Consider the following 24,377-nt stretch of genomic DNA (forward strand, 5'->3'; position numbering starts at 1 on the left):
CGAATGCGAAAATGGCAAGTTTGGTAAAGAAATCTCTCAGTTAATAACTGTGGAAGTGCTCATAAGAACACTAAGCTGAGAAGCAGGCTCTGTCCCAGTGAGGACGTAATGCTAAGTAGAAGAAATTCATAGCAAAGATCCATCGAAAGTTCCTTTATTTTATATAGCAAATATTCTTTCGCCAAAAACGATATTCATTTTATGACCAACTATTTCATTACGAAAAATAAAACAAAAATAAGCATCGAAATATAACTATTGATGTAGTGAGTCCATTGGTTAAAATTATATGAAAAGTAAATTGTGCGATGGTTTTTGTTTGAAAATAGATAGTAAATTTTTATTTTTCATAGAAATATGAGAAATATGAAAATCCCGGGAAATACGGGAATCATGGGAAACAGAAAGTCATTTCCCGGGAAATCTCAATTCCCGGGAAATGGTCCTGGGAATGTAAACTCTAAAGATTACAATAATTCTTGACAACACTCCTTCTCCAACCAATCAGGAGTCAATCTCTAAATTACCTATCTAAGATGTTTGTAAACAAAACGGCAAGCCCTTCCTCACCTACCCTGTCTGGTTTTCTCCACAAAGTGTGCATAATGAGTCACCTTAGTAAAGTGAACCCGCCTTGCTGAAAACAACGGTGCCAGCACCATTGTTTTCAAGTTTTATTGAAGAGCGAAGGAGAGCGAATTTCACCGTGAAATGCCTAATTGCACGGTGATGTCACCAGAAAATCGCTCTCTTTCTCTCCTTTGAGAAATCAACTTTGACAGGTTCTGGCACCGTTGTTTTCAAGTTTTGTTAAAGAGCAGAAGAGAGAGAATTTCGCCGTGAAATGAGCTATTGCCCACTGCACGGTGACGTCATCAAAAAATGTTTCTCTTTCTCTCCTATGGGAAATCTGAAAACAACGTTACCAATACATGTCAAAGTTGACTGGTACTGGCACCGTTGTTTTCAGGTTTTGACAGGTACTGGCACCATTGTTTTTAAGTTTGGTTAAAGAGCGAAAGAGAGAGAATTTCGCCGTGAAATGCCTAATAGGTCACTTCACAGCGATATTCATTCTCTTTCGTTCTTCTAGAAAATTCATTCGATAGGAGCTGTTTCTTGTTTTTTAGTTTCCCATAGAAAGAGAACAAAGTTTGACTATTACAAGCGAACATTTTATCCATGATTCAAGGAAACATTGTGCGCTACTCGGGATATCCAGATTTTGTTCGGTATGGTCACAAACCATCTGAAATGTTTCCAATTTCATCTAAACGAAATGAGGTACACACGAATGGTTTTGGAAAAACTCAGCTTATGACCACTTCTCTTGAAGCAATCAGATTATATACAAAAGAACCCGTCCTGATTGGTCCTGAAACCGGTGTAAAATGCCGCAAAAATTAAATTTGATATGTCGCATGAACAGTATTGGGGAATTGGCCTTTTCCGCCAGGCCGTACGGAACATATCTGGTGTGGCCAGGTCAATCCTGAATGGTCGTTGAACTATCAAAGGACCATTTCCACTCATTATTTGACAAATCTGGAAGTTTGACGTGTTGCACGAATTGTTTTGGAAAACTTAGAAAATGGCCATTTCCCTCGAGGTATCCGGAATATGTCCGGTGTAACCCGGTCCAGAATGGTCATGGATGTCCAGAACATTTATTTTCGTTATTGTTTCCACAAATCATGAAGTTTGTTATGTCGTACGAACGGGTTATACAGCATTGTGGAATTGACCACTTCCGCCAGGGTGTTCGGAACATGTCCGGTGGGACCAGGTCAATCCCGAATGGTCGTTGAACTTTCTTATAACCATTTCCACTCATTATATGACAAATCATGAAGATTGAGGTGTCGCACGAATGGTTCTGATAACATTGTGGGAATGACCACCTCCCCCAGGACTTCCGGAACATATCTGGCACAAGTAAACGGATTGTCGTGTCCAAAGAGGTCATTAACACTTATTTGTATATGGTTATATATATTGATAGTGTTTTATGTATAAACATATCGAATAGCACGAGTAAAGAAGTTAAATTGTTTGAAAATTCGTATTTCGACAGGTTCTGACCCCAACGGAATCCGGAATAACTCCGGAACCATTAGGTGAACCGGTTCCGTTTTGCGGCCCTTGCAAATTTAGACAAATCTGGATCGCATGCCATTGGTTTCATGAAAATCGGTTGAAAAATGACTTTTTAACAGCTGATTGTAGATTTGAAAATCCTCAAAAACAGACGTTGGGTACGCATAGGTTAACTTGTGAAAGGGTCTTGCAGGTCATTTGTAGTCAGGCATGTTAAATAGGTTTTGAGCGTGGTCACTAATATCAATAGACGATAAACGATGATTGTAGTAAAAAGTGCAAATTTTGTGAAGAGCATTTCATTACCGGAAGGGACTTTTTATTTCATTCAATTTTAAAAATGGCTGTAATTTGGTAGTGCTTAATATTGGAGAATATTTAGTACACAGTACAAAGTGAGTGAGAATTTTTGAAAACATTCGTTCTTTATTCGAAGAACTGTTTAAGTAATGGAAAATCACATATTTGGCAATCCATTTATTTTTGAGATATAAATTAGACACCATTTGGGAGGTTTTTTTCTTTTCATTTCAGAGAGCGAGTAACGGCGCTTAAGCCTAGGCTATCGAGCTAGGACATACGGGAGAAATACCTGTGTCCCATCCTAGGAAATGGACCATGCTCAACGATGGAGTGTGCATTGACATTCTTAGACTCGCCACTCCCAACGTTCTTACTTTTTTCCCTAAATGAAACGGTTGGAACGGTTTTCCCAGTTTCTTCCTCTGCAAAATTTCAAATTTTTGGTCTATCATGTTTTTCATGTGTGAATAATCTGATCGGTGTAATTTTTGGAATTATCTTCAAACCCCAAGTCTGCACAGTGGGCCTGGCCATTTTAATATTTGTATCATATTATCGATACGCTGCAAATATTAATGTTGACAAGAAAATACTGGAAGAAATTTCAGTATTTCCAGGATGCTTTTCAATATTGGCTGTGCAGGCACTTAGATTAGATTAGATTAGATATTAAATAACATTATATTGAAATTTATTTATTTTTTTCAGTGCTTTAGTTAATGCACCGGTTTTGGCTAGCCTAAGAGTACATTTCTAGGAAAATTATATAGGAAACCCTATTTATACATCAAATATGTCAAACGCAAGCTTTCAATCCATATTATGTATGAAAAATATCGGACCAGAGCTGAAACCCTTTTTTGCTTTGAAAAGCTCGTTGGTCAAAAAATAGACCACCAGAACCAGTTTCGGTCAGATATTTTACTTCGGTTCCTAAATTTGCCAGTCACATTGATTTCTTATGAGAGTGGCCAAATTAGGAGTAACTTGATTAGGTAAGAAGTATGGGAGATAATATTATAAGGAAAATTAATTATTTCTCCTATGTTTTGAATCAATTCGGACGAGTAAATGAATGTTGCACTATCAAGTGGATGTGCTCTACTGAACCAAAAAAGGTTTCATACTGATTGCCTATGTAAAACGGTGTATATTCTACCATGGCTACAACTGACAATATTTCTTGTAAAATGCATTAGTTCAATCAACAGTACGGGGTTTTTGAATAAACTGTCACTCTTTTGTGAAAATTGATTTCAAAGTAAGCCTACCCCAGTAACCAATTAGCATTTAAAAAAGCATTTACTCAGCATTATGTGCGACTACACGACAGCGCATGAAATGGCATTCAAACGTATATTCCGCTATTTCTCTTCTCACTTTTTTGTTATTGTATTGTATTTTTATCTTATTTCATTAGTGCGATTTGAAACTACATCTCATGATCGAGAAAGTTGCCTATGGTGATGCTCTGTGCTGCTACAGGATAGTCTGCAGATGGTTAGGTGCCGGGCGATGAATTAAAGCCCAACTTAAAGAACGTATACTTCTCGTGTATGGCATCGTAATTTATTATTAGGACAAGACATTATTCAAGACAAAAAAAAAGTGTTTGAAGGATTAGGATCATTTTGGCTCTCTGTAACTGATCATTTAGTGGCATATATTTCTTCAAGATTGCGAAGCTGATAAATCCAAATAATTCTCGCATAATTTGTGATCTCGCCCTAAAAGCCATTGATAACCGAGAGTGTAGCTTGTTGTTACCGCGCAAACGAATAAATTTACACGTTATTCAACAATTCTACGATGAAGAGAAGATACTCCCAGTGGTGATAGTTTTCATCCTGGTCCATTCATTTGCTTAGAAAAAAGGAGCTACACACTCGGTTACCAATGGCTTTTAGGGCGAGATCACAGGTTATGCGAGAATTGTACATTTGGGCTGTCGTTTTGCCGAGTCCATCATGTTTGTTTTGAAAATCCCCTTCTTGATATCAACATTTCAAGGCTGTCAAAACTATCGTACAGTATGAGAGAGACGAAATGATCTATCAAATTAGTAACCCATTTCCTGTCCTCCTCTTTTGTGGCAACTAAAAAGCATTTCGATTGATTCCAACTGAATCAGCCCGTGCAATGGGAATGCTTCTTAACAACCGAGTGATTTTGAAAAGCAGTGCTTCTGCTGATTAAGGACAGCTAAACAATCGAACCAAGTCCGTCCCACTTGGGCTCAGATTGGGTACCACTTCTAGTACTGCATTTTGTCCCTCGGTAGTGCAAAAGGTACCCAAGTTTGACAGATCGCAGTATACTTTTCACGGCATTCTAGATTACCTTATGAGCCATAAAATTTTGGGCAACTGCAAGGGACATGGAGGCCTTTAATTTGTCTTTGATCGCACTGCTTTTATAGAACATCGATCAGTTCAAATGCAAAAAACTGTCTGCTATAAGGCTTATTTAAATGCTCATTGATTACCTGGGATGTTCGTTGATATATTTACCTGCTTTCAATAAAATTGTATTCCATCTTACTGTGTTGTAACAACAATTTTGACATCCATTGTAGATGATTTTATTAAAAACTCTCCTCGACAGGACAGGTGTTCAACACTTGTTGGCATCCCATTTTGCCTGGAAAATATCTGAACGTTTTCTGAGAGCTAACCAGGAATTTTGATATGCACCCGTTCAAGGTGATCTCGGAAAACAGCTTTAAAAAGTTTGATGAACAAAGTGTACAGATTTTCAACTATGCAAAAGTTGTGTTTGAATCCGCTCAATTAAAATCGCTCATTATGCCAAACGACTCTATGCTAAATGGAATACAATCTATATCCCAGAAGTTTACACGTTTTGTATAAATCGTGAGAACACCCACATGATACCGTGGTGAATCAAAATCCGGACGGTACCAATATCCGGACACTCTGATTGTATTCATAAAATTAAACATGAAATCAAACAAAAAATGTAGGTTATTAATTTTTATTCATACCTTTCAATATTTCTCTTTATTTTAATTCATAGTTTCATCTAGTAATCCTTTGCTATTTAATATCAAAAATAAAAACAAATTGGCAGCCCCAGTTGGACGTCGTTTCTCCGAAGAACCAAATCCAATAGTGAAGTTTACGACAAGAACGTCAGCCACTCTCGGCTGACAATGAAGCTACTAAATAATAAAATTTGAAATTATACGTCTCTGAAAAGTGTATGGACTAATAGTTTTCAAGTGTAGTGCATGAAAAAGTGGGAAAACTTGTGCAAATAAGCATTTGTGGTGTGAAAAAAGGCTGCCTTGCCCGCTGTCCGGATTTATAGGCTAGTGATCATTAAACCGGACATACCGTGAAAACCTAATATTTATTGAGCATTCGGAAGATATTTTAATGTGAATTGCTGCAAAACTGTTTAATTACATAAAAAAGGTGTGTGTAGTTACCAGAGCATGGATTTACGCAAGAAACGTGTTGATATTGTGGCTCATTCCAGTGAACCTAGAATGCAGGCTATTGACATGGGGTGCAGGTAAAAATAATTGTAATTCCACTCAACATTTTGGCCTTTCATAGGTTTTTAAACACACGTATGCAAATAACTCTTTTATATTTAAGATTTTAAGCTCGATTGACGTGCCTTTAATCATTTTTTCATGTAATATTGTCAACCAAAACGCTTCTGTCCGGATTTCGATTCAAAACCGTCCGGCTTTTTGGTGCATGTGTCCGGATTTAAGAACACGACATGCTTCATTAATTTAACGTTTTACATGTTAAACTTGTATTTTTAACTGTATTTTTTGACTTAAACTCAATCGATCATCTTGAATATTTTATCGATTGATTGCAATTGATAGCGAGTGGCAAATCGATCAAGTTTTCATCTTAAATGTCTAGTACTCCAGATATGTGATCTTGAAAATTTGAAGGGTGGCTTCATTTTATCTTCACTTTAAGAGTAATTAAAAACTTAGTGGAAACAAAATCGTAAAGGCCTGTTGTTCACTCAATTAACAACCTTCAAACTGAAAGCACAAAACAGTCATTGTGACGACAATTTAATTTTAAAAATTAAGGTTATATGAGACTTTCACACTTTATTTAATAAATAATACCTCATTCTAATATGGGGCTAGAAAGAATGTTGATCAATATTAAACACAATAAGCTCAGGTTTTCCCCTCATCAACTAGTGTCCCCAAAAATCCATCTCAGATTTCCCCAAGCGTATATAAACAACACCCAATCAGGCCTCTCGAATCTCTCCCCAAGTGCAATAACTCTCATTCTGTCCTAATTTCCCTACGTGACACAAATGTTTGTTCCCGTTCTCATCCCGTGAAGCTGGTACTTTTTCGTCCCGTTACACAGATAGGAATCAAACTAATTTCCAAGTGTTAAAGTTCAATTCCAACCGTCACTCCCGGTCCCCTCTTATTGTTCGCTTTCCGATTCGGATCGAAAAGTCAAAACCAGGCACCACTGCACGCATAGAGTTACCATAGTACCGTCCGAACAGACTCATATTCGGAACACTTGTTTTTTGTATAGCGATTTGGTTGAAATGTTTCGCTGAAATATGTCATCAAATTACCAAGAAATGGCAGTCATTTGCAATTTAGTTTTTACTCGAATAGTGATGACTCTCTAGTTCGAGACCAGTAGAACTTGCTAAGAAGAATTTATTTACGAAATTATTAATTTGAATATGATTTATTCGTGCTGTTCGGAATTTGAATCAAGGTGTTCGGAACATGAGACAGAATGAACACAGGGTTCGGCATTTGAATCAATATATTGTTTCATACTTTTACGTAGAAACAATACTAAACAATTTTGTCAGCTAACCCAACAGCTAACAGTTAGACTTTGCTATGAAATTAAAGTTTTCACAATTATCAGAAAATGTATGCCTATTAGATGCATTTGAAGTCACTGTTGACGTTAAGTATACGGAATATGATTCAAAATGGTACTCTTCTAGGCGTACACTGGTTACACTATTTTGGGCCACCCGCTATTATACAATATACTTTTACAAAGTTAGTTAAAAATTCCGATCAAAGCAAATATGGTAACCCTAATCACGCACGGGATCACAGACAAGGTTACAGGCAGGACAAGGACGAGGCGAGCGGGTCATCCCGCCCGCATTAATAATCACAAGAGTTAAAACAACTTTTCCAATTAGTTTCCGAAAGTTTCGAGGAACCGACAATGACAATCCGACCCACACACAGAGAGACAGAGCGGGGTGTCGCCGTCGTCGGTGCCGTTCGTTTTCTCATTTTAGGTGGGTTCAAACGATTGCTGCTGCTGGGTGGCACAAGTTGGGGAGGTCTTCGCATAAGCCGCCGTTGCGGGCGGAAACAAAAGAGCCACAGAATGAGAGGGATGAAATTACACAGAATACACATTAAAATCTGATGATGCTTTATTTATTGTGTAATTAATTTGTACCACTTTTGGAGCGGCCGGAGATTGTCCCTGTGGGATTTGGAGACGGATTTTGGGCGTTTTGATGGAAGGACATGGAAATGGTTACAGATCTCAGCTGACGTCATGGCCTTGCTGGTTCGATATGGAACATTCTTCGGAGGAAGAAGGTTTGAAATTGTTAGTTACGTAGAGTGAATACGAACAGACATTTATCTATCCTTTGACGATACTCTATTTATCACCATTGACCATTTTTGTTGTAAATGAGTATCACAAATCGAAAATATATATTCGTTCTTCTTCTTCATCTTGTCATATCGTCCTCACTGGAACTGAGCCTACTTTTCAGCTTAGCATTCAATGATCACAGTTGCCATTTTTGCATTTGTATTGCTGTGTGCGTTTGAAATGCAAATATCAAATGCGGGAACACCAAATGCGGTAAGACTTTTCACATGAAATGCGATGTCAAAGATAGATTTTTCTTGCTAGGGTGGCGGTGATTTCTATAATCGTTGCTAGGTGTCCTTCGATTGTTTTGTGTTACCGCATTTGAAGGACGTTTAGACAAGATTTGCATCTCAAATGCAAACAGCAATATATCGTGTAGCAGGTACGATAGTACTCTATGCCCAGGAAAGTTAAGAAAATTTCCATTACGAAAAGATCCTCGATGGTTTTGCTCTCTAACCGCGGATTTGAACCAATCGGCTAAGGAAGGCCCCGATAGCTGCTCTGTTTCCCAGATTGTGCCTATCAGACGATGCAGACAAATGGCCCGCCTCTCCGCGCCCATCTCTATGAGTTCAGCTCCGATACCATTCTTACTAGCAGCTTCATTGTTCTTGAGTTGTTGAATGGTATCTTAACTTCCCTCAAAGTGGGGGCTTGCTGGTTTCCATCGTCCGCAGAACTGATGAAAACATTTCCACGGTTGCTTAGACCTTCATTGCCTCTCAGCGCCATTCAGGTGTTCGTCGAAGTGCTGCCTCCACCTTTCGATCACCTCCTGTTCATCCGTTAAGATGCTCCCATCCTTATCCCTGCACATCTCTGCTCGCGGCACGAAGCCGTTACGGGATTCGTTGAGCTTCTGATAGAATTTACGTGTTTCTTGAGACCGGCACAGCTGTTGCATCTTGTCGCACTCCGAATCATGGAATTTATTCTCTAAAGAGGTGGGTCTAGTGTTGCCGTTTCCTTTTATAATGTTCCACGTTCTGCCGGGTCCCTTGCTGCAGCATGACCACCCACACTGCATTCTTCTCTTCAGAACTTGCGTACATTCATCGTCGAACTGATCGTTCCAAAATACCCGACGTTGCTCTCGTTGCCTACATCGTTGATGGCTGCGTTCTCCAGCAGTCCTCAAGAGGGGCTTCATCCAACTCACCCTCTTCCGGTAAGACAGCCTCGCGGTGCTACGCGTATGCAGTTGGATCATCCGGTTGCATATGCCGCTTTATGTCATACCAAGACAGCCGTCGGTAACGTGCGCTGTTAACGACGGAGAGTTCTTGACGCAGTTAAACCATCAACAGGGGTGAGAATCAATGTAAGCGCCACGATAGGTCCTGATTCGATAATGTCGAACTAGTGCTGACCTTCAATCAAAGCATAGTCGATTTGTGTTTTTGTCTGTTGTAGTGATCTCCAGGAGTATCGGTACGGAAAGCTGTGCTGGAAGTAGGTGCTACGGATGGCCATATTCTTGGAGGCGTCAAAATCAATAACTCGTAAGCCGGTTTTGTTCATCAGCCGGTGAGCGCTTAACTTCCCATTAGTCGGTCTGAACTCCTCCTCTTGTCCAACCCGAGCGTTTAGATCTCATATAATGATTGTGACGTCGTAGCTTAGGCAGCTGTCATACTCTCTGAGCAAAGCGTCTTGATAGGTGATTTTCCAACCAATTCCTAGCGTTCCTTTTAGCGTTATAATGATCGATGTCAAGCTTAATTTTATTAGTCACGTTGTACGAGCCTGAAAAGGCATCTACAGTTATTGTGACGCTGTCAAGCATGATAGGTATCTAACAGTTCTGCATAATTATTAGCAATCGCAAGCTCATGGCTCTATCCATAACTAGGAATGGGAACCAATCTGGTCACCTTTTGGTTTTGAACGAAAATAAACTAAGTGGTTGGAAAGCACTTGCATCTTTTGTGCTCTAAAGTGATGAAAATCATCGGTATTCCAGTTTTAACGCCGAGCTGATAACGGTTGCGAAAAGATTGAAGCTGAACAAAGCTCCCGATCCAGGTGGTGTCCCCAACGTAGCGCTAAAGGCAACAACCTTGGCATTCCCAGATATATTTAGGGCAGCGTTCCGCTAAACAAAGCTGCCTTCCAGGCAGATGGAAGGTGCAGAAGCTGGTGATGCTGCCAAAACCGGGAAAACCGCCAGGAGATTCTGATTCATATAGACCAATATGCTTGCTGGATACTCTTGGTAATGTTCTGGAGAAGGTCATTCTCGGCAGGCTGACGATCGACATGGAAGGCGAGAACAGATTGTCGAAAAGGCAGTTCGGATTCCGTAAAAAGAGTTCGACGGTGGATGCTATTCGGGCAGTCATCGCGTACGCGGAGAAAGCGTCCAAGCAGAAGAGGAGAGGCAATCGATACTGCGCAGTGGTAACAATAGACGTCAAGAACGCGCCAGTTGGAAGGCTATCGCCGCAGCCCTACACAGAATGCAGGTTACCGAATATCCGTGTAAAGTTCTGCAAAGCTACTGTCAGAACCGGGTGTCAACAACCGAAAGTCGGTGCAGCAAGCGGTGATCAGTGTAGGCGACTGCACGATCACTTCGAAGCACTCCGTCAAACACTTGGGGGTGATGATCGACGATAAGCTTACCTTCGGTAGCCTCGTTGATTATGCCTGCAAGAGAGCCTCCACAGCTATTGTGGCACTGTTCCGGATGATGTCCAATAGCTCTGCAGTGTACGCCCGTAAGCGTAAGCTTCTGGCCAGTGTCGCCTCGTCCATACTGAGTTATGGTGGCTCGGCTTGGGCCCGGCTTCAAGTACCAACAGCTACCGTAGCAAGCTGGAGAGTACATATAGGCTAATATGCCTGAGAGTTGCGAGCGCCTACCGTACCGTGTCACACGATGCACTCTGCGCCATCACCGGTATGGTGCCTATTGGTATCCTTATCATAGAATACATAGAGTGCTTCGAAAGGCGCGGCACAAGAGGCATACGCAGGACTGCCAGACTGGCATCTATGGTCAAATGGCAGCATGCGTGGGATAGTTCCACCAAAAGGGAGTGTTGACTCACAGGTTGATTCCGAGGTTAGATATCTGAGTCAATAGGCGCCATGGGGAACTAACATTCCACTTGACATAGGTCCTTTCGGGACATGGTTGCTTTAGACAGTATCTACACCGTTTCGGTCATACTGGTTCTCCCGAATGTCCAGTTTGTGCAAGTATAGAGGAAACGGCGGAACACGTTTTGTTCGTGTGCCCGCGTTTTCGCACAATGCGTGACCGCTTGTTTGCCACATGCGGTGGAGACACCGGACAATCTGGTTCAGAGGATGTGTGAAGACGAGTTTGGCTGGAATGTCGTTTCATCGGCTATCACCCACATCGTGGCGAGTGGACTTGAGAAGTGGCTAGTGCAGACGCTAAACAACAGGTGGTCCAAGGGTTCGCAGTCGGCTACGTAGATCATACCAGTGCCCTACGGTCGAAATCAACCCTTACAGCGATTAAGTGACCGCGGGGAGAACATCCTGGTAGCGTTGCTGTCGTGGCGCTGGCCTACTGGGTTGGATACGAGCCTCTGGTTGTTCGGGACAGGTGGAGGCCCCTTCGTCAGCAATCCCAGCTGGCGCTAGCAGATAGGGCCTGAGCCTTCAGTAGGTCAAATTGCAAAGCCCGCAGTATCAGTTCTTGATACCTGCGGTGCAGCTGGGCGCGGGCGTTGTGGTCAACCCTGCCCGCCTTCAGCGGGCAATGGGGGGTAAGGACCACCTGGGAAGCTGGCAAAGCTCCAGCATGCTACCTTGGTGGACCCCCCTAAGCGTGCCATCGATGTTCGTTGCTGCATGGCTACGCAGCTAACCTTGAGGTTGCGATGTGCAATAGCCCCTCTCCGAAGCAATGCCATCTTGGTGGTCCCGGAGAGACGAAGGGTTTGGCGGCAATGGAAATGGTTTAGTGGGTCGGGGTGTAGTCCTGTTTACTGCTTGCATGTAGTAAATGGTCCCCAACCCCACAATCCCGGACCTCGGTCCGGCGTCTGTTGAGCAGAATATCCCCCCATTGCTAAGAAAAAAAAAACATCTGCATCATTCTGGCTGAGGACATAGTATGGTACAGGCAAAGGGACTCAAGAAATGTGATGAATACCTTCAGAATGGATACAATGGTGAGGTGGCAGCAGGAGTGGAATAATTCGGTGAAAGGAAGTTGGACCCACAGGCTAATTCCAAACGTGTCGGTGTGGACAACCAGAAAACATAGAGAAGTTAACTTTTTCCTGACCCAGGTTTTGTCAGGCCATGGATGCTTCTGGAAATATCTGCACAGATTCGGACATGCAGAGTCTCCACATTGTCTGCATATTCAACTATCGAGGAGGCCCCGAAGCATGTTATATTCGACTGTCATCAATTCAGTTATATACGAAGCGAGATGATACTGCAAGCGTCCTAAATCCGGAAAACATCGTGCAGAACATGTGCCAGCGTGAAAGCATTTGGAATGCCGTGAACAGGGGGATAACGCAGATTATGTTGTTGCTGCAAAGGAGATGGCGGGATGACCAGAGAGCTCCGCATCGCGATCGGAGTAGGCTGAATCCTCCGTCGGGGACTAGACCGTGTAGAGCAGACGTAGCATAGAGTCGTTAATAAGTCGTCGAGCGCCTGCAAACCGGAAGTCGTCCTCCAACCGGAATTGCAGAACCGACCCTGGTACTTGGCCGACCAACGTCGAAGCGGAGTAGGCTGAGTCCACCACCGGGGTCTAGCTGAGTAATTCGCGAAACAGCACCGGCAAATGGTCGTCGGGGCGCTTGTGAACCGGAATCACATGACCGACCTCGACATCTGCCCGGATAGCATCGGTTCGGGAGATCTTCCGTCACCGGGAAAATCTTCGCCGGAGTAGGATAGATCCATCGTTGGGGACTACTCTGAGTAGTACGTAGCGTATCACCGGCTTAAGCCGTCGGAGTGCCAACGAACCAGAAGCCATCATCCAACCGGAATCGCTAGACCGACCTCGGCATCCAACCGATCAACCAGGAGAGCTCGAACAGCAGCAGCGGAGAACGAGTCGTTGTAGAGCAATGCAGTGCATATGAGCGTCCCGTAGAAGTTCAACAGGGTTCTCACGCGAGGCCAGCGCAAGGGCAGTATGCGTCGTAGCACAGAAAGCTGTACAAAGCCCCGGCGAGATCTTGAACCGCCAATTGGGCACTGGTAGTCGCAGAGACACCGTAGAAATGTCGTAGTGAGTAGCGTTTTTGACGACATAAAGGTCCAACAGCGAACTAGCAGAACAGCTAAAGGCTTAGAATGATGAAGTGCATGAGCACAGCCCTCACCCAATGAAGTTGCGTGATGTAGTTCCGGGGTAGATCGAGGCACAGGTTAGTGGTTAAGCACGCCTAACGTAAGTCCCACACCGTGCCAACACACAAAAGGCCAGGCTTTTGAAGCTTATTAGCTCTCAGTTAATAGCTGAGGAAGTGCTCATTGAATACTAAGCCGAGAAGCAAACTTTGTACCAGTGAGGACGTAATGCCCAGAAGAAGAAGGTAGGCATTTAATGTTTTCAACAGTTATTCTTCATTCTATAGGATTTCTTGATCTATTGTGTGTTGAGATGAAAAAATACAAAATTCTTCCACATAAAAAGCGTTCATTGAGATTGCCCATAACAATGCTCCATCAAAACAAATGTTAACATACATGATTTCTTTCATCAGGTTACGATTGTCATTGCTTTTTTCTTCAGCGAAACCCCACCAGGAAAAGGTAAGGAGCCCATGTTCTATTCTTAAAAACGAGCTCGTTGAAACTTTTAATGATGGAGTTTGCTGCTAACAAATCTAGACGTAGCATCAATTCGTTTCCGCGAGCATCGTGGTGCCAACATAAGTAGAGGAGTTTCTCATACACACACGCGAAGTTAATTTCAATTTGTATTCAAATTTAATAAGTTGCTTGACAGCTTTCCGTCGAATGGCACCGTCGCCACTTGTCTGTCTGGATTCGGTTTTCCGAGCACCATTGAGAAAAAAAAAAAAAACAGGAATCTCCCGTTTGGTTGCGTGTTGACTGTGGTTTTAGCATTCGTTCATCATCGTTTTCCATAATTCAATTTCCAATTAGAAAACTGGATTACGAGTGCTGGCGATTGTGTATCGGCTGGGTGTGGGTGTGGGAGGCGTTCAAATGTTTCCACCTTGATTCGAGTTATGGTTTTGAGGGGGGTGGAATCTTATCTCAATTAAATCGAGTGAATACATTTCCTATGTTGTTCCGAGTATTTCAACAAAGAAGGATTTACTTGTTGTTTCTGGAAGGGGAGAAGGCGTTTGGAAGGATGTGGGGGAGAAAGATAATGGAATTTAGGGCGACTGGAATTTGGTTTTCGTTTGCTAAGACCACCTGCATTTCGTTATAAGGCTTTGGATGGGATATTTCTTTGGGTCAGATCGTCTCTGAGTGGATTATGATTGAGTTTTGACTAAATTGAGTTTGTGGTTTGCGCAAAGTTTTCGCACAAGGTATGGTTCCATGCTTTATTATGAATTAGTGTGCCGAGTGTTGTGAGGAATTTATACGAAATATTTGGCAAATTGGAAATCGTGTTTAATCTCACCGTAATTGGAAAGTCATCCTTGTTGTCACAGGTATTCAGATTCCGCTTGAATCTCATCACTGTGTGCGTTTGGTTTTGATACAAGCTCAGCAGAGTGTAGTCTTGGGAGGGATCGATGATTGGATCACCATCACTGCCGGCTCGTATGTGACGGTCCTGTAAATAAAAGAACAATAAACATTAAAATCAAGTATTTTTTGTGGTTGTTTTGTATAAAAACAGCCAAAGTGTACTTTATTCTATGAAGTTCTGACTGTATAATATAATAGTTTGGATTATTAGCTATAAAAGGTAAATATTTGGTCTGCATCAAAGGCTTTTCCCGGTACTTGACCATCAATTCCGCAAAATCGAAACAGATCCCAACTGGCCAATTCAGCACTCAAGGGGCAACCACAGCGCGCGGTAACAACAATCTGCTACCACTCAGTGAGAGGAATGTATCCATTTGCTTACCAGCAGTTTATTCACGGCTGATTTATGGTGGAAATAATTGCTACAATTTGTCATCGCTATTTTGTTTTATGGGTCCCACGACAGGTCCAGAGAGAGAACCCATCCGTTTCCTGTTTCGTCGTCGTCGTCGTCGTCATCATCGTGGCGTTGTTGGCGGGAAGTTGACTTTTCAGACGATTAGCTTCGGCGGCCGACTACTCGACCAACTCAGGCCACCGTGATGGACATGAAATTTATGTCTATTCCGCGCGCCGGACAGTGTCGTCTCGGTTGTGAGCTAGCAGCGCACTGTAGGACAGAAACCTATTTTGGTTGGCCAAATCCTCTGGTGCTGTGGATATGATTCATTGAGGTTTGATATTTATGTCAAATTATCTTGGGTGAATCTCTGCATTATTTTGATGGAATTGTATTTGATCTGCATAAATGACGGCTTATCTAAGCCAGTTCAATTTTCTGGTAGAAACGTTATTGCATAAACATTCTTCTGTAAAGTTGTTCAATTAAATACTTTTGACAAATGTTCATTAGACTCCTTTGGTCTTAAACCTTTCGCGAGTAACGATTTAAGTTTTAATAATTACTTCTAGGGCGCTGGAAACTTATGTTTTTCTTCCTAGCATCTACCAAAACCTCTTGAAGTGTAAAATGGGTTTAGTTATGGCAAACCAATAAAGCAATATAGTCTTTATGACTGCCGTTTCAAAACCAACTTAATAAATGCTGTTTCTACTAGGAAATGCTTTAATTATAACGAAATAGGATTTATAATAAATTAAATTGTACTTGACAAGTATATGTCAACAATAGAACAGATTGTCTGTCCTGATTTTTTTTGCTGGTACAGTAAATCAGCGTTAAATGAATTTCGACTGATAGTGGAAAAAATAATTCTGTTGTATCTGAAGTACCAAAATTGTATTCTGTTGGAACTATGTCTAGTGGTGATTAAAAATTAGTTCGCGTCCGTTATAAAGTATTTGGTGTTTAAGGAATGAAAAAGTTGCTCTAAGTGGAAAGAGTTTTCAAGTATCAAAAGGACAACCAAAATATTCCATCAGGTGCCCTATTGGAATACAATCAAGAGATGTACAGGGTGATTACTATTTCCTGTCAGTAAAATAAGTAATCATAGAAAAAAGATAGTTGTATGAATTTCAATTACCAGTGCATATCCAGTATTGGACATCTATAATATTTGTCTTCACTGTACATAGATAACATATTTATTTCTTTACCTTAATTTCCAGCCACATGCGTTGTTTCATAAGCATTACAGTTAACATAAATGTTATTCAGAAGCAAATATTTTAACCAAAAAAGGCATATTTTTTTCGCTTCAATTTTCCATAATCAGCCTTATGCTATTCCCTAATAAGTCTGAAAGATTGTGGTAACATACTGTTTTAATCAGGCAAATTTTTCAGCGGCGTTAAGTCAAAAATACATATCTGTGGAAAACGTGCGTGCCAGGTGCTATGTCTTTAAAACAACACATATGACTAAAAGCTAAGGTAAATGAAAAAAAGATTTAATCTTTACTTTGTCAAAACAAACTTTCTAGATGAACAAAACAGGATGTATACTAGAAATTAAAATTCATACATACATCTTTTATCTACAATCAGTTACTTTACTGACAGGAATTAGTAATCACCCTGTAATCTGAAATGAGCTCTTATATAAAATGTTGAATTTGGTGAGTTTGTGCCAGTTGGAAAAATAAACCGTTAATCATATTTTTTTAATGGGATACATGCCTGATTCGCTCACCACATAGTAACGCACATGCACTAGTGCGCGAAAAATCGTTAAAAGGTAACGCGGAAAATATTTGTATTGTGAAATGCATCTAACGAATTATTTCATTATTATTATTCAAAATTGGGAACCTTTTTTGAAAAAATATTTGGTACCGGTTGTGCGTAATGATGGTGCGTTTCACGCCTACCAAATATTTTTTCGATTGAAGTTTTCATTTCCGAGAAATTTACAGTTAGATGCCTTTCTCCATACAAAATAAAATGAGAAAACTTCTGCTGATCAACTATGTACATGAGCATAGCAGGTAGGGACATCTGAAATAACATGTACCCCCAGTATAAAACGACTTTTTATGGTTTTTATGACTAATTTGGGAAAATTTAGACATTTTTCACTTTTTTTTTGTCAAATCGTACACACTAAAAACATATTAGAATTACACGTCACGTAATTCAAGCTTCAATCATTTTAAGCCACTAGTAATGTATTATTCAATGATAAACCCTACAAACTCAGCTATTATACCCAACATTGCTAACAAAATTCTCAAAATTGTACGCAAAACGGCTTCTTTCAAAAAATGTTGCAAGCAAAACCGCACGGTTTACACGACTTTTTTGCATCCATGTGCATTATTTTTGACAGACATTGCAGCGTAGAATCGTGTAAACCGAACATTCTCGTTTGCATTTTCTCATCTAAGATGCAAGAAAGAATGCAATATTGGCGAATATTGGGTATTCCTGTGCTACCCGGAGCAATGGTGCAGGTGACCTTGTATTTCTCCGAGATAATCGGCTGCCCTTCTTCAGTCTCTATCTTGAGGCTTAATAAGGGTGGGATTATGAATATGTTGACATTTAATTTAAATTATCACCTATATGGATTCGCATTATGCGTTTTACACAGTGTATTCTGTGCTCTTTCGCCTTTGGCGACTTTAAATAGATACCGATCTGGTTTTTTCGTTGCTGGTCTTTTTCGTGCTGAGATTGCAAAAAGCTTAATCCTGCCTAGTTTGGGTAGTGGCTACGGTTAGGTTAGCTCAGATCAATCTTCAGCATAAAAGAACAGCAACGATCAATCTTTGCAGACTCATGCAAAATGGTGCAGCCCAAGTGGCGCTAGTTCAAGAACCCTACTTTCGTAGAGGGAACTTCTATCTAGGTAACCTTGTGGACCCAGTTTTTGCTACTTTTAGCAAGCTTGAAATGGCAAACTCGCGCTCCATGCCCCGCGCATGCGTGCTCGTAAATAAAGCAATCGTTGCTACACTCATTTCTGAGTTGACGACCAGAGATGTATGTGCTGTCACAATTGATGTTTCTGTTGGTGACCTCAACAGGAAATACGTCTATTGTTCGGTATATTTACCACATGATGAACCATCCCCAACGGATGACTTCAAACGAGTTGTCGTACACTGCGTAACAAAAGCCCTTCCGCTGATTGTGGGCAGTGATGCCAATGCTCATCACATCATCTGGGGCAGCTCGGATATCAATTTGAGAGGCTCCAGTCTGATGGAATACTTAAGTAGTACAGACCTTGGATTACTTAACATAGGCAATCGCCCAACCTTCATGGTTTCTAATAGAGAAGAAGTGTTAGACATAACGCTCTGCTCGAATAGAATCAGTCACGAGTTGACGAATTGGCATGTATCAGATGAGGAATCATTATCTGATCATCGCTACATCTTCTTTGAACATTCAAATGTAACTGCGCAGACTTTGCGTTTTAGGAATCCTCGGTCAACAAACTGGGAACTCTACATTGAATTGGTTGCGACCAAATTTCATGGATATTCTCCGTCCATTGAAAATCCAAGTGATCTGGATGATGCCGTTGATACTACAACATCCTACATTATGGAAGCTTTTGAAGAAGCATGTCCTCTGCGGTCTGTAAAGACTACAAGAGGGACCCCATGGTGGAATTCCGATCTGACTAGACTCAGGAAACAATGTAGAAGGAGTTGGAACAGACGCCGTTCAGCTGGATCAGAGTCGTTCAAGTCAGCTCGCAAGGCTTACAAGAAGGCTCTTCGTTCTGCTGAACGATCCGGCTGGAAAAACCTTTGTACAAATGTTTCCAGTTTGAGTGAAGTCAGTCGGTTGAACAAAATTCTTGCAAAATCTAAGGATTTCCAAGTGAACGAAATTCGCTTACCTAATGGTGACTTTACTTCTTCCGATGAAGAAGTTTTAGAATGTTTATTCAATACACACTTCCCCGGATGTGTGGACATAGCATCTACGGATGAACCAAATGTCTTTTCATGTAGTTACGAGTCTCTGGCCTCGGCTCGCAGTATCGTAACTACTGAATCGATTCAATGGGCACTTAATAGTTTTGCTCCTTTCAAATCTCCGGGAGCGGATGGGATTTATCCTGTTCTGCTCCAAAAGGGATTTGAGTCTATCAAACATGTTTTGAAAAAGCTACTTGTAAGCAGTTTTGCTACCGGGTACATTCCCAAATCCTGGCGTGATATTACTGTAAAGTTTATCCCAAAAGGAGGACGTGCATCGTATGAGGAAGCGAAGAGTTTTAGACCTATCAGTCTGACCTCTTTTCTTCTGAAATGTCTGGAACGCATTATCGATCATCACATCCGTGATGTTTATTTGGCAAACATGCCTCTTCATGTGAATCAACATGCTTACCAATCTGGAAAGTCCACTGTGACTCTTTTACACAAAGTTGTATACGATATCGAGAAAGCATTCGCTCAGAAGCAATCGTGCTTGGGTGTTTTCTTGGATATTGAGGGTGCCTTTGATAACGTGTCTTTCGATGCCATATTGGAAGCCGCACGAAACCATGGGCTACCTACAATGATTACCAATTGGATTCATCAAATGCTCAAAAACCGACATCTCTTCTCGACATTGCGTCAAGCAGCGATTCGAAAATTGAGTGTTTGCGGATGCCCCCAAGGGGGAGTCTTGTCACCACTTTTGTGGAATCTCGTAGCAGATACGCTATTGAGGCAACTCAATAATTGCGGTTTTCCAACTTATGGATTTGCCGACGACTATCTAGCTCTGATAGTTGGTATGTGCATAAGCACCCTATTCGACCTGATGCAAAGTGCTCTTCAGGTAGTCGAGAGTTGGTGTCGCCAATATGGCCTTTCGGTTAACCCGAATAAAACATCTATTGTTCTTTTTACGGAAAGACGAAACCGCGATGGAATTCGACCTTTACGTCTTTTTGGCACTGAGATTAATGTGACTGATCAAGTAAAGTATGTCGGAGTCATTCTAGATTCCAAACTTTTATGGACAGCTCACATTGATTTCAGAGTCAAAAAAGCTTGTATGGCCTTCGGTCAATGCCGGCGAACCTTTGGTAAAACTTGGGGCCTCAAACCCAAATATATCAAATGGATTTACACAACAGTTGTTCGACCAATATTGGCATATGGATGTCTTGTGTGGTGGCAAAAGGGCGAAGTGAGAACAATCCAATCAAAATTGGGCCATCTCCAAAGGATGTGCTTGATGGCGATGTCTGGTGCGTTCTCTACAACTCCCACAGCAGCGCTCGAGGCCCTTTTCGACGTTGCGCCACTACACATATATCTTAAACAAGAAGCACTTTCTTGCTCTTACCGTTCATGGGTACTGGATCTACTGGAAAAAAATCCAGTGAATCGTAGATCTACACACACTTCGTTGTTTCCACTTTTGGTGAATTGGGACAAAATTGTCCTTGCTCCAAGTGATCTCACAATTGCTTGTAACTTTCCTTACAGGACATTTACCACACAATTCCCTTCACGGGAAGAGTGGACGTCTGGCTATTTGGAAAGAAGTATATCAAACAATATAGTATGTTACACTGATGGCTCCCTTCTTGAAGGTAGAGCTGGTGCAGGAGTATATTCTCGTGAGCTAAGGCTGAATCAGTTTTACTCACTTGGTAGAAACTGCACCGTTTTTCAGGCGGAAATATTTGCCCTTATGTGTGGAGTGCAATCAGCACTTCAACAGCGCGTAATGGGTAAAGTCATATACTTCTGTTCAGATAGTCAAGCTGCTATAAAAGCTCTCGCTTCGACCAACTCAAGGTCGAAGCTTGTTATCGCATGTCGAACTCAAATTGAGGAACTGAATTCAGTCAACTCTGTAAACCTTGTATGGGTACCTGGCCATTCTTCCATCGCTGGAAATGAATTGGCTGATGAGCTAGCTCGCGATGGAGCATCGCATGACTTCATTGGCCCTGAGCCGGCTATTCCAATTTCGAAGTGCTGGGTGAAGCTTCAGATAAACTCTTGGGCGGCAACTCAGCACAAGCAATATTGGAATAGTTTGGAGTCGTGTCGTCAAACAAAATTGTATATTACTGAGCCATCTCCAAAGGTGGCGAAGTATTTAACAAATCTGTCAAAGCAGAATTGCAGTCTCTTGGTCAGAGCGTTGACAGGCCACTGCCGACTCAACTATCACATGGCAAATATTCAGCGTGCTGACTCATTTGTGTGTGATAGTTGTGACTCCGATTATGGAACTTCGTATCACCTGATATGTAACTGTCCAGTTTTTGCGCAAATGCGATTCCAATTACTTGGTAAACACTTATTAAGTGAAACTGAATACAGAAGCCTGAATCTTCAGGACATCCTGTTATTCTTAACCCGCTGTGGTAATGAGCTATAGGCTCTCTTTACGCTCATGCGTTTTGCAGTGCCCTTTTTAGGGCGCTGTTCGAACCCATTGTGGTATGGAGCTACATGCTCTCATTTCGCTTATGCGATCTTCCCTCTTCAAGGGACCCCACTCCTATTTCCTCCCATCTTTCCCTTCCCTTTCCTCTCCCATCGGGTAGATGATGAAATAGGCTCAAATATGGCGATGGCACAAATCTCCCAACTGGTGGGGAACGTGCCTTTGGAGCCGGCCTTCTGATACCTGATACACACTAAAAACATATTAGAATTACACGTCACGTAATTCAAGCTTCAATCATTTTAAGCCACTAGTAATGTATTATTCAATGATAAACCCTACAAACTCAGCTATTATACCCAACATTGCTAACAAAATTCTCAAAATTGTACGCAAAACGGCTTCTTTCAAAAAATGTTGCAAGCAAAACCGCACGGTTTACACGACTTTTTTGCATCCATGTGCATTATTTTTGACAGACATTGCAGCGTAGAATCGTGTAAACCGAACATTCTCGTTTGCATTTTCTCATCTAAGATGATGATGATGATGATGATGATGATGATGATGATTTTTTTGCTGTGTATGTTTGGGTGCCTTACTATTATCCCCTGATGAAAAATTGTCCAAAACTACTTCGCAAATAGCCTAAAAGTGCACAGTGGGTCGTTTTTATTACCATGGATTCCTTTAATCCATTATGATGCAATGTGCATCGAGTATCCATATGGAAAACAAACAGTTTTCAAATATTAGCATTCATAAATTTGTCTAGCAGCACAACAAAAAATTCTAAATTTACACGGCATTTATTGGAAAGTCTGTAAAACATGTAAACTTTTCTGACTGTCAACGATGAATAATGTAAAATGTATCATCGCGTTCAAGACTGTTTGCAATCTTAAGCTAATTTGAAATAGTTCAAGTTTTTGCATGCAATATTCGCCAAAATTGCATGCTTTCTTGCATCTTGAAAATTGTAAACAAGATTGCTCTATACACACAATTATACGTAGTATTACCGTTGATTTTTTTTCCTTGAGATGTTTGGTTACCCGGTGCCTTATTCACGTGACATTTTATTTTGTGTATTGTTTGGTTTTGATCTGATAGCCCTGAAGGGATCGGATCTACTTTTCAATTATTACTGAGGAGATTATCAGAGATAACTTTACATAAAAACGGTTGATAGTTTATTATTATTCGAAATATTATAATCAATTAATAAAATAAAATAAATGTCTTCTTTTTTGATAGCTGCCACTCAAAGTTTGAATTGTTAAAAATTTAAACAACAATTGCCTTCTGTCAAACGCCAGCTTTTCAGGCGAATCCTGATTCTATATCTACCAAAACCTCCACCTTCATAGAACTTAGGACAGTGTTGTGAGAAACTCAAATTCTCATAACTCACGATTGACATTTTTAATCTGTGGGTAGTGGGTAGTATCACACAACTCAGCAGTCAAAAAATCATGGACGAGTTTGCTGATCAGTTCGAATCATTGTTTTTTTTCGACTCACACATGGCTTGAGTGTGATTGAGGGATTTTTCACGAAAAAATCAAGCATGAGATCAAGGTTACTGATACTCGCCTCGTGCGACTCGAAATCGCTTGCCGCTTATGAACGCGTTCGGAAAAACGAGAGCAAAGCATTATTCCCGAATGAATGAACCGATAGCATCGTCGGGAGGCTTGTGAGAGCCTTCTGCGGGGAGAGTGTTTGCGCATTTTGCCACTCAGTCTGGCTCGATTCTAACAACTCTTCGGGGAATTTTGCGATCGGGGAAGAGTGCAAGCAGCAATGAAAGCTCACTGCGAGTTTTGACTAACGCTCGCCGCGAGTCGTTGGGGAAAGGCTCGTAGGATCTTGGAAAGAAAAATTGTTGCTGCCGTGGAATGAAGGATAGCGCGTTACGCACGTTGCGTGTGGGTAGAAATGCTGGTTTGTGATTAAACGTGCGGGATTACGCCTAGTCGGATTTGGTGTCTTCACCGCACTTGTTCAACATGAGATGACAAATAAATACGGTGAGGAAACCAAACCGATGCGATCCCGCAATCTTATCAACTCCGCACGCTATGTCTAAACCGTTCGATTATAAAAATCGAACGTACATCGGGTTTTTTTTCTCACTAGAGCACAGTGTTTGGGTTGTATTTTCATAATAAAAAGGTTTTAAAATATTCCACTGGTGGTTTTTTTTTTCACTTTTTAGTGATTTTTCATGCTAAACCCCATGGAAATCCCGTTTTTAGACGCATTTCAGCCCATACAAAATGAATGGAAACAACTTTACCGATAGAATATTTTGAAACCTTCCTATCGTGAAAATATAGACCAAATACTGATCTCTAGCGAGAAAAAATTCGATGTACATTAGATTTTTATAATCGTCTGACTCAGACATAGCGTGCCCCGCACTCTATAATATTATAATGTTAGCCTCTAAAACTCCAATTTGTTCAACAGGTTCTGCTAAACAAATGTCTGAATTTAATCAGTGCACAGCACAACGTTTCAACGGAAGTCAGCATTATGTTAAACCAGTATGAGGCATACTGAGTCCTCCTTTTCACATCAATCTTTTATTAGTCACACATCGGATTATTTTCTCGCTAGAGATCAATATATGGGCCATATTTTCATGATCGGAAGAAATCAAAAATTCTATCGGTGAAATGCGTCAAAATGGATACTTCCTTGATTATTAGTATGAAAAATGAATAAATAGGGGGTAGGAGGGGGTACCAATGTGAACCATGCACCGTAGCAACC

General features: G+C 41.2%; 1 protein-coding gene across 2 annotated transcripts in view; it reads right to left on the reverse strand.

The window, feature by feature from the left end:
* The window catches only part of LOC5574699 (MOXD1 homolog 2), a 383,444-nt gene that overhangs the window by 172,524 nt on the left and 186,543 nt on the right, over positions 1-24,377 (reverse strand). For both annotated transcript variants that reach the window (XM_021855282.1, XM_021855283.1), the window contains exon 3: positions 14,698-14,853. In XM_021855282.1, coding sequence (XP_021710974.1) covers positions 14,698-14,853 — 156 coding nt within the window. The remainder of the gene's footprint in view (positions 1-14,697; positions 14,854-24,377) is intronic.

The sequence above is a fragment of the Aedes aegypti genome, chromosome 3 (assembly GCF_002204515.2).
Source record: "Aedes aegypti strain LVP_AGWG chromosome 3, AaegL5.0 Primary Assembly, whole genome shotgun sequence".
NCBI classification, from domain to species: domain Eukaryota; kingdom Metazoa; phylum Arthropoda; class Insecta; order Diptera; family Culicidae; genus Aedes; species Aedes aegypti.